This window comes from Erythrolamprus reginae, chromosome 4 (genome assembly GCF_031021105.1).
Source record: "Erythrolamprus reginae isolate rEryReg1 chromosome 4, rEryReg1.hap1, whole genome shotgun sequence".
NCBI classification, from domain to species: Eukaryota; Metazoa; Chordata; class Lepidosauria; order Squamata; family Dipsadidae; genus Erythrolamprus; species Erythrolamprus reginae.
The window spans coordinates 48169578-48183830 of NC_091953.1; the positions used below are offsets into that span (position 1 = coordinate 48169578).

A 14253-nucleotide genomic window follows, 5' to 3' on the forward strand; every position below is an offset into this window, starting at 1 on the left:
TGAGGCAGATCAAAGCCAGGGGAACAGAAGAGGCATGACCATATATATTTTTAACTCAGTCCCTTAACAACGACAGAAGTTAATGTCCCATGTTTGGACTCTCAAGCAGAGGAGTAGCATGCAATTTACTGGCAGGTATCTACCAATATGCTATTCCATTGTCAAAAAGAAAAACAAAACAACAGAAGATAAAAACAGCCTATCATGGTCGCCTTGCTGCTGGGTTGGTGCCATGCAAAGGCTGCAAAGCTCCTGACCTGCCAACAATGTCTGTGGAAGTAGAATAGACAAAATCTGGCCAGAGAAAGAGAGGGGGGGAAATTGCAGTACTTGTCTTAGAGCAGCAGTACTGAATTTGTAAATTTATTTTCCAACATTTTAATTTTTTTCATTTATAGTTTGATTTTCAAACTATATAGATTTTTATAAACAATCAATGTTTATTTTTAAGTGAAAACATGGATGCAACATTAAGATACAGTATATCTATCTGAAATACAAGCAAGGCAGTGGATAACTTTGGAAATAAATTGTACCTCAGCACATTTTGAAAAACCTTTTCTGAATCAAATCTGCTATGGAAATAAACTGATATTTTTTCTATTTTATTCTGTACACATATTCTTCTTTGACACTATTATGAAAAGGTTCTACCAATTGTCAAGTTTTCTATGGAATCTGTTAAACTGAGATCAGAAAGAGTTTGTCAGGAGAAGTGTCCTGTTTTTAAAATATAAAATCCTAAAAAGCAAATTTTAGAGACTTATATACACATTTTACATTTAGAAGACACATTTTGAAACCTCTAACAATTAGCTGCTAGGAGACACAGTTCCTCTTGATAAAATAGGTATGGTGATGAATGTAGCAATCATTCACTCACCATGACATAAATCTGTACCCTGGACTTTAGATCAGTGGTTGCCACCTTTTTTTGGCCATTTGGCCATGCCCCACCAAAACATCTCTAAAATCCTGATCCCCCCTCCCCCCGGGACCATAGTTCCCTCTAAGCTGAGCAGTGAGCAATGGCTCACTTAAAAATCATCATCAACTCAGAGTTTTTCAAACCTGCCCAGAAGCCGAGAGGGAAAGAGTGAGAGGGAAAGAGTGCCGCCCAGTCCCGAAGGGACTGCCGCTCAGACACTATACTTTTCCGTCCACCCCCAAAAAAAATTAGAGGGAACACTGCCCGGGACATATAATTCTTACTATTCAAAAAGTGAACTCCTATTCCCATCTAAAAGATGATTAATTTGATTTAAACAAGGTTTCAATTGCTCCTCTTAAAAATCAAAATATCCCCCTGTGGGGCATGGTTCCAAGTTGGGAACTACTGTTTCAGATGTTTTCCAAATGCTACCTCTTCCTCATATGCCTTTGTTTCCCAGAAAGCAGACATATTCCCACCCAAACAATTTGGCTACATTCTTTTCTAAATATTCCAAGGGCCTGTATGAAAGCCAATATCATTTCTATAATGAATATTAGTGATTTCTCTTATTTTTTTAATGATTAAAATAATTGTTTTCCCTGTATGAGATCTAATATTCCATGACTAATAATGTTCAGCTGTTATTCTAGAAGGTAGAGTTGAGATTCCTTCAGTTATAAATACAAAGGGAGAAAAAGAGAACATCGGAAGGATTTCCTTGAGTATTCTGTTTTAAGTACCTAGTGATTTATGAGCACTCACTACTTGGGATCAGAATAAGTAATCAGCAGATTAGTATTTATTCCTATTCCCTTCAGTTACCTTATCTTAAGGCTAGTCTGCTTTCACAGCCTGTAAAAAGGATATCAGAAAAGAAGAATATTGATAAATTATACCTAGCTGTCAGAGGATTTTTATAAACTCAACACTCTTGGCAAAAATTGCAGCATAAAAGCAATATACAAATGAATGTATGTCTACTTCAAAAACTGATTTTTTTACATTCCAGAATAACCAATTGTGTGTTTTTCTGTTAGGAAATAGTTAGAGAAATCTCTTGCCATATTGCATGGCAAAAATAGAAGCAGGTCCTCTAATACAGAGATAATCCAGAAGATGTAGGTCAGTTTGGTATTTTCCATTTGTTCAAATATTTATCCCTAAGCGTCCACTGATACTGAGAGGTAATTTGTCCTTAAAATTCCTATAAGCTGTCAGACATTTTTAAGCTGCTGGAGCAGAATTTTTCTAAGTAGAAGTAGATCTGAAGCTCACAAATACAAAAAACAAGGCAAATGCATATGAAATTCTAGAGAAAAGAATAACAAAAGCAATTAAAATCATTGTTAACCTGACACAGTAAATTCATGGTATAAATGGAAGATGTAGAAATGAATGCATTGCCCAGACATTAATTATTTAATATATAGCATATTCCTATTTATTTCTCATTTTCCAATTATTGATAACAGTTATTATGATTCCTTTCTAACATTTTGTGGCTATATCCTAAAGAACAAATTATTAAATTTTCTTCCATAAGCAACAGACCTGGGAACACCTGGAAACAAGAAAAACTATTACTACAAGTCAATAAGGCTTTGTCAAAAACAGATCATGCCAGACAAACCTTACTGCATTCTTTGACAAAATGTCTAAATTAGTAGACCAGTAAAATGCTTTGGACATAGTATACATGCTGAGTATTCTTAGTATACCTTTTGAAAAAGTAGACGACAGCCTACTTATTGATAAGACAAGTTGTAACTGGTTGATCAGCCTCACTCAATGTATAGTCACCAGTGTTAACTATGACTACATGGAAGGCAATTTGTAGTGGAGTGACAAGATTTTGTCTTAGGCTCAATACTCTTCAACGTTTTCATAAATGATTTAGATGAAGGGATAAATGGGGAATTCATAAAATGTGACACAATTTTAGGTAAATAGCCAATCCTCCAGAGGATAGGCTCAAGATATATAAGGATCTTGACAGACTTGAACACTGGGTCATTTGTAATTAAGTTATGTAAATGTAAGTTAATATAAATTTAATTGTGAAAAAGTACGGTTTACACTTAGGCAAGAAAACCGAATGAACAGGGATAAAATTGGAGGTACATGGCTCAACAGCAGTAACGGTGTCATGTATCCAGAATCCTAATGGATAATCACTTAATTATAAGCAGCAGTACGCTGCAACTGACAAAAGGACCAATCCTAGGATGCATCAACAGATGGATAGCCTCAAGGTCACATAAAGTACAGCTTTGCACTGTGCTTGGAAGATCACATTTGGAGTACAGTGTCCAGTTTTGATCACCATGCTACAAAACTGATTTTGAGCAGAGAAGAACAAAAAAATGTGATTGAGAGATGGGAGGTTAACAGTGAAGATTTGTCTAACAAAAGAAGAACCAATGATGACATCATAGTAGGCTTCCGATATTTGAAGGAGTCAACTTATTGTCCAAATAGAGAGCAGGGCAAGAAGTAATGGATGGAAGCTTAACAAAGAAACATTCAACCTAGAATTAAGAAAAACATTTCTTGTCACTGAGAACAACTAATAAGTTGTTCTTTTTGTCTCTAGAAGTGGTGGATGCTCCATCACTGGAGGTTTTTAAGAACAGATTGACAACTTATTTGTATGTGGTCTCTGCTTGAACGATGGGTTAAACTAGAACATCTCCAAAGTCCCTTCCAATTCTATTGTTCTGTAATGTTGTATATCAAAAATCGTTAAGTTTTTAAAATTTGTTTTTATTTAGTTTTTAATATTATTTTATGTTTACATTTCAATTTTACTTTGTGTTTTAGTTTAACTTTAGTTTAGTTTAAATTCAAGTACATAGTGGTCTCTCTTATTTTATTTTTATCATTGCGATCTTAAGACCTATTCAATCCAACAATTATGTAATTGACTCAAAACTATTTCATGAGTTATATTTTAAGTATAAACATTTTAAAAATGTCTACTTGTGTGTTCAGGTTTGTTTTACAAAAATGTTATTCAGGACTCTGAACATATGGATTCAAAGACTACATTTTCTTAAAATAAGATTATCAAACAAGTTAAAGACACTCTGAATGATTTTTTAAAATTAAAATCATAGTAATGCATTTATTTTTATGGATGAACCATGACTGTATATGTGCACTGAGAACCATACACTCAGCAGGAGATTTTTTCTAATCTACTCAGGAATTGAAGAGGAAAAGCTTTTCAGTTTAAATTTTATTTAGAAAATGACTATCCTCTTTATCATTTAGAGAAAAAAAAGATTTGTAACTACAAAAAAATGTGATTTAATGAAAAACAGCATCTTTTAAACAAATGCTTTAATGAAGTTTCACAAAATTTAAAATACATGCAGTGTTTACTATCTTGTACAATTTAAACTGAAATGAATTATATAAAAATGTACCATTATGCAAAGATTTAAAAAAAGTAGTGCAAAAAGGTTTGGAATCTACTTAGCTATCTCTGCATGTCTGGGCAACTATTTGCATAATGTAATTAAGGAGTAATAATAAATTTAGATATTCAGATAGATTATAAGCACATAAACATACACAAAAACACCTGTTTATTTGTTTTATAACCATCCTAACAAAAATATAATATGGAATATAATATTAATAATGTTTATCACATATTTTCTCTATTTTTCTTCATTGAAACGATGGAAAAATATGAGGCAAGTAAGAATAAGGGGATTCATGCATTTGTTTTAGAATGCCTTTGCAGCAGAAATAAGGTATTGGTAAAATCTTGAAATATCTTTTATAGTACTGTATGCTACATTTTAATCCAGTTCAAGTCCTAAAAGATCATTTGATATTAACTACACACACTCAGAAGCAAATAGTCCCAAAATACCATTTCCCCAAAAAGTTATTTGGAGTTTCTCCCAAACTGTATTCAACTGTGTCCAGACACCAGTGAAATTACTATTTTGGGCAAGTATATTTTCCTCCTTCTTGTTGCCCTACTCTGCTCCACAACTGCTCTCTAAAGTTGAGGATTAACAGAATCAGATGCCTATGTAGAAAATATGAAAGAAAGAAAAAATCCACTTCTATAACACTAGATGTCACCCTATAAAACAATCAATATTCAAGACATTTTTTAAAAACCACTTTGTTGTGCCCATGTCTATAATCTAGGTTTCATTTATCTATAATACAACAACCATAGTCACCCCAATAAAAAATGAGATTGAAGACAGAAAAATGAGATAGAGGAATATTTACAATGGTATCAATACCTACTATAGATCTGTTAAGACATAAACAACATATTAAGATCATGATCTCTACCCTGCTGGATTAATTAGTTCTAAAATTTCTCCATGTCTTCTGATAAATCTTTCCATATGACTAATATTATTTGTACATGCATATACAAATATGGATTATACATTTGCTACAAATCACGTATCAAAAAAGGATTGGGATCAACATAAAAAGCATTAAATGTATTAATAAATACTAATTAAAAATAATTGCTTATTTAAAAAATATTCCATTTATAAATTAGTCAATCATATATTGTCTGTCTGTGTCAACTATTCGGTCTCATATTTAGTCTATTCATATGCATGTAAACACAATAAACTTTACACAAATATCTCCTCTCTCTTTAAAAAGAAACAGGAAGGGGAAAAAAGAATGGGAAGGAAAGGAGGCAAGAAAAAGCAGTGGTTATAGTGTGAAGTGAAAACTTTTAGAGTGAAACAGACAACTGGACAGAGATTCAAAGTGTTCGTTATGACCTATAAAGCCCTTCATGGCACCGGACCAGATTACCTCAGGGACCGCCTTCTGCTGCATGAATCCCAGCGACCAGTTAGGTCCCACAGAGTGGATCTTCTCCGGGTCCCGTCAACTAAGCAATGTCGCCTGGCGGGACCCAGGGGAAGAGCCTTCTCTGTGGCGGCCCCAGCCCTCTGGAACCAACTCCCCCCAGAGATTAGAACTGCCCCCACCCTCCTTGCCTTTCGTAAACAACTTAAAACCCACCTCTGCCGCCAGGCATGGGGGAATTGAGATCGTCTTTCCCCCTAGGCCTTTACAATTCTATGCATGGTATGTATGTATGTATGTTTGGTTTTTATATTAATTGATTTTTAATCATCAATACCAAATTACTATTGTACACTGAAAGGAAACAACAAAGAAAAGGCATTGTTTCCATAAAACTTTCTGGGTTATATTTCAACCTAGGATAGGTTTTAAATAAATGATATTATTATTTTCACTGTTGGAAATCATATTATTATTTTTATACTATTTAAATTATCCAGTCTACATCAGTGTGTTTTACTTAAAATCTTAAAGTATAAAAACCTCCCAAAACTTGTTTTTAAAGTTACAAAGAATGATTAGCGCATGGAGCTAGGTTTCTTGAGTTTATCAGCTGATGTGGCCAATGGCTTTGCAAATATTTTCTGATCTCTAAAAATTTCATTCTGGAAAATAAAGAATTTTATTTAGTTTTCTAGAACTAAATAAAAATATTAGTTCTGGGAAAATAAATAAAAATTTAATTCTGGAAAACTAAATAAAAATTTTAGTTCTGGAAAACTAAATAAATAGTTGCATTAGAAATAAGAGACTGTAATTATTTTGAGCTAATAAAATAACTTATGAATGTCTTGTTTCAGCTTCAATTAGCATTGGAATTGTCTACAACACTAAAATAAAATCTAAGAACTTTTTGTTTAAATATCAAATTCCCCAGGGGTTTGTTGTTGTTGTTATAAAGCAATTCATATTACATCTTCTGGTCATATACATATGATCTAGCACAACGATGGCGAAACTATGGCAAAGGTACCACAGGTGGCATGTGGAACCATATCTGCTGCCACACGAGCCATTGCACAGCTCAGCTCCAAGATGCATGTTTGTGCTAGCCAGCTGATTTTTGACTCACACAAAGGCTCTGGGAGGGTGTTTTTAGCTTCCAAAGAGCCTCCAGAGAGATGGGGAGGGCATTTTTACCCTCCCCTGGCTCCAGGGAAGCCTTTGGAACCTGGGGTGGGTGAAACATGAGCCTACTGGGCCCATCAGAAGTTGGGAAACAAGCCGTTTTTCCAGCCTACGGAAGGTGGGGGGAAGCTGTTTTCGCTCTTCCCAGGTATTGAATTATGAGTATGTGCACCCAAGGAAAAAAAGGTTTGCCATCACTGCTCTAGCATCACTTGAGTATAAACCTGGCCTGAAAAAACAAATAAGAACACATCCTTCCCCATATTGTATCATTGGTTCACAACTTTTCTACAATATGAACAGCATCCTGAAACAGGTTTAAACTACTCACAAATTGTATATATTAAGTTTCCTTCAAGAAATCATGAACTGGTCATATGAACATATTTTTCATTGAGTTTGGCTCAAGGTAGGGAAACATAAAAAAACATTTAAAAACATAGCAAGATCACAGGAAGATGTACAGCTTGATGCAGTGATTAAGGCACCAGACTAAAAACTGTGAGACTGACTTCTAAAAGATAAAGCTTCCCCTCTCACATACGTGCTAGTCGTTCCTGACTCTAGGGGCCAGTGCTCATCTGTTTCTAAGCCAAAGAGCTAGTGCTCTCTGGTGGTGATTCCATGGTCATGTGGCTAGCATGACTAAAGGTAAACGTCAATACCTTCCCACCATTTTTCTATTTGTCCCTATTTTTCTATTTGCATTTTTACATGCGTTCGAACTGGTAGGTTGCTTTGTGTTTAAGACTGACTTCTAGTCCTGTCTTAAACACAAAGCCAACTGTGGACTTTGGAACAGTCACCCTTTCTCAGTCTCAGGCAGTGAGGTCTATTCGTCCTAGTGGTGCTGCTGGATATTGCCCACTAGGGCGATGCTGAGCTGAATACAGACCAAACTGATGTTAGACTCAGGAGGCAAGTCAGTCAGACATGGGTTTTTTGGTTCTACACCCATGTCCAACTGAGACATGACTCAGATGCTGCACTTGATAATGGAGGATGTCATTTGTTGATCTGAAAAGCAGATACTCCTTTGGTGGGAAAAAACATTTTTCCACCAAGGAGGAGGATGGTAATGACTCCTCTCTCTCAGTCCCATAAAGATGACAATGGCAAACCACTTCTTAAAATCCTTGCCAAGAATACCTCAAAGACTTGCCCAGCAATTGCCAGGAGCCACCAAGGAGGGGGGGGGACCCTGACTTGAAGGTAATCACAGAAGCCTATAAACAGAAGTCAACATTATAACCCAGTGGTACAATTACTGCAAATGAAGTCTTTCATAATACATTTGAGAAACTATAGGCTAAAACTTGATGGGTATAGTGGAATAAATAGATAACCTTGAAGAAGGAATACAGGAACTATTAAGGAAAATAAGTATTGAAAAAAGAAAAGGCATGAAAAAACCCCTCAAAATAACTGAATGTGTTTGATATAAGAGGAAGCAAAGGGAAATTGTCAAGCTTTCAATATTATTATATACCACAATAATTAAGTTTTATAATCATTGTAGTTTCTTTTCACTCTTCAGTGAAAAATATAAAAAATAATAATCAAAAATTCAACTCTTAAAAACAAACTGTCTCCATATAAGATTAACATTAAATAGAAAGAAAAAAGAATATGATAGAAGAAAAACATCCAAACCACAAAAGAGAGATTTTAAAATTTTCATGTATATTTCATGATAAGTAATTCTATGTTATGTTTCTATACATAAATATTATTATCCACATATGGCAAAAATAATGTTTTATAGTTATTTTATTAGTACCATTGTACTGTGTGAAATATACACATTAATTCAACAAAACTCTACTATTTACATTGAAATTATCATCTACATTGGTAAAGCTTATTTCTAAGACATTTGTTTGAATGCATTAATATACTTTTTTATTATCCTGTAAACATATTTCACAAAATTATTGTCATGTTCTGAAGCTAATGCCTGACTTTAAAAAAATATTAGTGTTTAAGCTTGTTAATAAATAGAATAATTACTGTTTATCTGGAATATAGTATTTTTAATATATGGAATTTGTAAATACACAAATTTGAGATTTTAAATAATTTTAAACCACTAGTTATGTTCAAATTATACATTATAAAATGATAAAATGGATAATCACACCTTTTCCTAAGCAGGTGCATTTTATGGAAGGGTGTTAACTGGTATTCTGTCTTACACTAGATCAAAATATAGTTCTATGAATCAGTTTGTACTAACATGGCAGCCTTAAGGTATTATTAGAATTAAGTATTGGAATTTCCTAAAATCAGAACAGCCTGGTGTTCTAAATTTGTCATCTTGAGTGTCTGGGTGCATCAAGTTTTGGAATGTCTTCCTAACTTAATAAGTCTCATATAAATATTGAGAGACATTTTAAATATGACCTGAGTATACCTTATTTTGACCAAACTCTTGATGTTTTGTAACACAACATTATTTATAGCAAAATCATTGTCTTATCTTTAACAGGCTAAAAATATCCAACATTCTAATTTATATACTTCTGAGCACATGTTTTGAAAGAGTAATAAAATATTAGTTAGTCACCTACTGACATTTACTAATATTAGTTGTATGAGAATATACTTTTCTTATAGATTAGCAATCTTTTGATGAGATTTTTATTTCAGTAAGACTATAACTGATCTTTAAAGTATTTATTCTGTGTTACTGAAATCCCAATTAACTTTTTAGAAAAAAAATATATAGTACTTTCTATTTTCAGAAAGATATAGCAGCTTAAATCATTGGATGCTATTTGCATTATCTCACAGCAGGGGGCTATAGCAGCTACAGTTCTGGGCCAATTCTTACACCTCTATATACTTGAAGTAGAGAAAAATGTTTATTACCACAATCTTCACACTGTGTATGCAATACACGTTTTTAAAATATATTATTTTATTTATGATTAGTTTTAATCCCCACTTTTAACTGGTTTTTGAAGGACTGATAAAACATCAAACAATTCCATGTGTTTAGCTTCTAAAAATTCCCAGATAAAAGTAATATAATGTAGTATATTAATAAATAAATATATAGGCATATAATGGCTTATGCAAGATTTGTCGGTTAGACTATTAACATTAACTGGGAGCACTTTTACTATATCTAGTAGAAAGCTAACTTGAATTTATTTTTAAATCTAGGGGGAAAACATATATAGCCTGATGAAGTAAAATCTTAATTTACCTTTTCACTGCCATTAATATCTTTATATATTTATTTTGTACAAATATTTCTTGCTCTTATAAGGTAGTGTCAATCTCCATACAACCTGATGATCTATTATCTCCTTAAAATATTCTGGATTTTTGCAGCTGGCCTTCTGGTTAAAACAGGTTATTACAACAAAACCATATTCCTGTACAAATTATATTTATTACCCAGCCTGAATTCTAGATAAAAATAGATTTCATCTGCCCATTTATCTTTCCTTATTTTCTTAAATCAAGTTAAGATCTCATAAATATTGCCCATTGCAATTAATACAACCATCCCATACAAGGAATGTAGGTACCAGATGATTTATATTTCAAAAGATTTATATTGTCCACAATAAAGAAATGAAGCTTTTTCTAAATATTGACTAAAAATCTTGATTTTCAATTTATTATTGTAGTTTCGTTGTTTATCTACAAATTAGATAAGGAGTGTGGGTAGGGAAAATATGTGCATTAAAACAGACAAAAGTTGAGAAATGGTTAAATTGGATGAACTAAGTTTTTCCAAGCAGGTTATTTAATATGATATAACAATATTAATGACTAATGGCCAAAATAAACCCATGTATAGTTATTAACATAATAAGAAATTAATGTGTTTAAAACCATATAACTATTAAGAATAGCCTACTTATGTTATAAATGCTTCTTATGACTTCTTATCATTTCATTTCTGTCATATGAAGAGACAATACGATTCTGAATGTTGGAAGAATTCAGTCATTTAATTTTTAATTATAAGAAACAAATCAGGGAAAGTATTTTACTGAGCACTTTCTCAGTTAGACCTGCAAGGGTGACTGTTTGAACTCTTATTTTCATCAAGGGTTGCTGAAAAACCGACAAATGTAAACCAAACAGAACACCCCACTTTTTACAATATAGGTCAAATACCAGGTATGTGATGTAAAAAGAAATAGTCTGTTCTTTATCTGACTGGAAAAGGACCTGTATGATTACCTTAATAATAGCAACAGCAAAAAGCAACCTCTTGCATGGCATTTTTCTTTTACCTGATGCTGCCTGCAGTGGTGCATTTTTTTCCTTCCTGGCACAATCACTAAACTGCTGTGTTTAAAAAAAAATACACGTATCTGGGCAGGCAGACACAATTTTACACTATTAGTTTACTCTAAAATACAATGTGCAAGGAATAAGCCTAAAACATATCAAGTTTTTTTCTTCATCAGAAGCAAGCGTGATTACACTGATGGGGGGAAAAATCAATATAGAGAGCTTCCCCCTCCTTTTGCAGCAAAGAGAATTGACAGTTCACATGGAAATGTAACAAGAGAGGCAACCCCCTACATGTGCCACCTGCCAGATTCCTCAATAAATAATCCCATAGAGCAGCACAACAGCAGCTCCTTGTATTGTGACATTCCCAGCAGTTCCCAGAGATTAGTAAGAAAAGCAAATAGCCATATAAAATCATCTCAGTTCCCAAACGTATTACACCTCTTTTCGGCACTGCCTTTAAAACTCAAAAAATAAACCTGGGAGTTTATGCAGATTCCCAAATCCAGCAGAATCAGACTCACTTAAAAGATGACTTCCGCTTTGGGGATATAGGGAGAAAAGGTTTCCAAATCCTTCTCCATGGACCTTATATCATACTATGGCAATTACACGGAGGCATGTAATACCAAAAAGAAGAAGAACCAACCAACTTTACACTACCACTCCTTGCAAAGAGATGATACCATAGGTCTAGTCTACATGGTACCACAAGGTCACAACTGTTTCTTAATTAGAGAGCCTAGAGAGACTGAGGCATATTTTTGGACTCAGACAACATGATGGTGGGAAGAGAGGCAAATGCCAACCATCCTGAAGAAAACATGGAGAAGTTGCTGGTGCTTTCTGACCTCATTTGAAACCTCCAGAAGCAAACTGGATGGTTGTTAACACTCAAGGATGCTTCATCCTGACACATTTGGATTACATTCTCCCATTGCCTATGGGGGGAAGGAGAAACAGGCAGCAAAAGGACCCTCTAACCACACTCAAACACTGCAGCCATAAAGACATGCACACACAGAAAGGGAGACACACACACACACACACACATACATCCATTACCCTTATTGCACATTCCAGTACCACAGCCACATTCGCAAAGGAACAACAAGGATCAACGGAATCCTTCCCTGGATTCCTTAATAGACATTACCATTCACCACTTATCACAATTTTACAAAGGTAAAAGAAGCTGTGTTGGAAGCTTAAATTAAGCTGCCGTGCTTTCTACTTCTTATTTAACAGGCACGTATTTTCAGAATTCATTCATTTACATGAGCGGAATACCTTACACGTTTCTCCCATTGTAATTTCTGCATTTCACTTACTGGATTAATATCCGTGTAAATTAGAAAGAAAACAACGGAAGAAATAACGCAAAACAAAGAACTGAGGGGAACAAGGGGCTTAGAGAATGCACTACAGTATATATTATATAGGTTATGGCGGGAGGAGAGGGGGGGAATTCAATATTTCGCTTTGCTCATCTTTAAGACAAGCCACACTTTTGTAGTCTTATTGTCTGTGCCCTCGTCTCCCCCCCCCCCCCAATTTTGAGCTTTTATCCTCCTGGGATGATGTTGCGGTGCACGCGCTGTTCACCTCACTGCATTCCCCTTCTCACTTTCCCAGACCTATGTGATGGGGTGAAAAAGAGTGGCAAAAGGGGAAGGTTGCAAGGAGTTGAAAGGGAGAATGTGAGCCTCCAAAGGGAGGGAGGGATGGAGGGAGGGCACGAGGGAGAGACTATTAAGGGCGGGCAGGAAAGGATTAATGTTTGTGCAGCACTTTAAAGACGGAAAGCGCTACCCAAGTGGGGCTTCTGTATAACGCCGGAGGGTGAAGGGATGAAAGAGACGGGAGGGAGAGAGGGAGAGAGAGCAAGGAGACCCCACAGCTAAAGATGCCAGGCATGTGGGAGAAGGGAAGGGGGAGGGTGAAGGAAGCAGAGAAGCAAGAGACGAAGACAAATGGGGAACAGGTTGAGGGCAAACCTCCAGTGGGGGTGGGGGGAGGAAATAAGGTCAACGGAGGGATCCTTATGAAGCAGCTGTGGCCTCTTCAGCCCTGCCGACTCCCCCCCTCCCCACCTTCGGACGCACACCATATCCCTAAGTTGGAAGAGAGCGGGGGCCAACGAGGGGGGCGGGCGGGGGTGGTACCTTGTATAAGGATCCCGCAGAGGCTGTATAAGCGCAAGACGACGCTCGGTTTCAGCCGCATCCTAGAGGTTTCCCTCCGGCTGGCTGGACGTGAAAGCCAAAGAATCCCGCGGCGGCGACTGCTGCTGCTGCTGCTGCTACCCACCGCAGCTTCCTCCTCCTCCTCTTCTTCTTCCTCCTCTTCTCACCCGGCTCGTCGTTCCCTCGGCAAAAACCAACGCCGCCGCCGCCGCAGTGTCTCCCTCAACCTATCCAACTGATAACCACGAGAACCAGGCTGGCGCGGGCGTGCAGCGGGGAAGAACTGCTATGGTTTGGCTTTCCTCTTCCCATCAATTCGTCCTCCAGCCCTGTCCTTATTTTTTTTTTTCCCCCTACGGATGGGCAGAATTGCACCCTCCACACACACAGAGAGAGACGCACGCCTCCTTTCTTTCGCGGAGCCTTCTATCCGTTCCTTGCGAATGTCGGCACGAGCTGCTCTTTCCTCTTCGCCAGTCAATCCGACTCTAACGAGATGGGGTGGCGGCAGTTGCCCTCTTCTTCCTTACGGCTTCGCACACGCTCACGCTCTCTCTCACCTCGGCTAGCAGGGAGAGTGCTCCGCTACCCAAGCCGCTTTTCCAGCTCTAGACACAAGGGCAATCTCAATGCTCGCGCCTCCTCCTCCTCCTCTCTCTCTCTCTCTCCCTCCCCCCTCCTTTCTCTTCCAAGTCGCCACCCCCTTCCAAACCACGCTTTCCTTTCTGAATAGCCACGCCTCTAGATTTCCAAGACCACGCCTCTCCCAGGGATTTTGATAAATTTCCCCCCTCTCCGCCCGCCCCCGTTCGCATAGCCATGCTCTCCTTGACAACCGCCCCTTTTCATGCTTAGTACGTGACAGACAGTAGCACC

The 14253-nt window shown here is 36.6% G+C and overlaps 1 protein-coding gene across 5 annotated transcripts in view; it reads right to left on the reverse strand.

Moving 5' to 3' along the window:
• CADM2 (cell adhesion molecule 2) overlaps positions 1 to 14033 on the reverse strand; it is a 406671-nt gene extending 392638 nt beyond the window's left edge. Inside the window, exon 1 of one of the 5 annotated variants that reach the window (XM_070750255.1) lies at positions 13357 to 14033. In XM_070750255.1, the coding sequence (XP_070606356.1) occupies positions 13357 to 13417 (61 nt within the window). In that variant the 5' untranslated portion in view covers positions 13418 to 14033. The remainder of the gene's footprint in view (positions 1 to 13356) is intronic. The other 4 variants (XM_070750253.1, XM_070750254.1, XM_070750250.1 and 1 more) reach the window with 4 other exon arrangements.
• Positions 14034 to 14253: the final 220 nt, after the last annotated feature.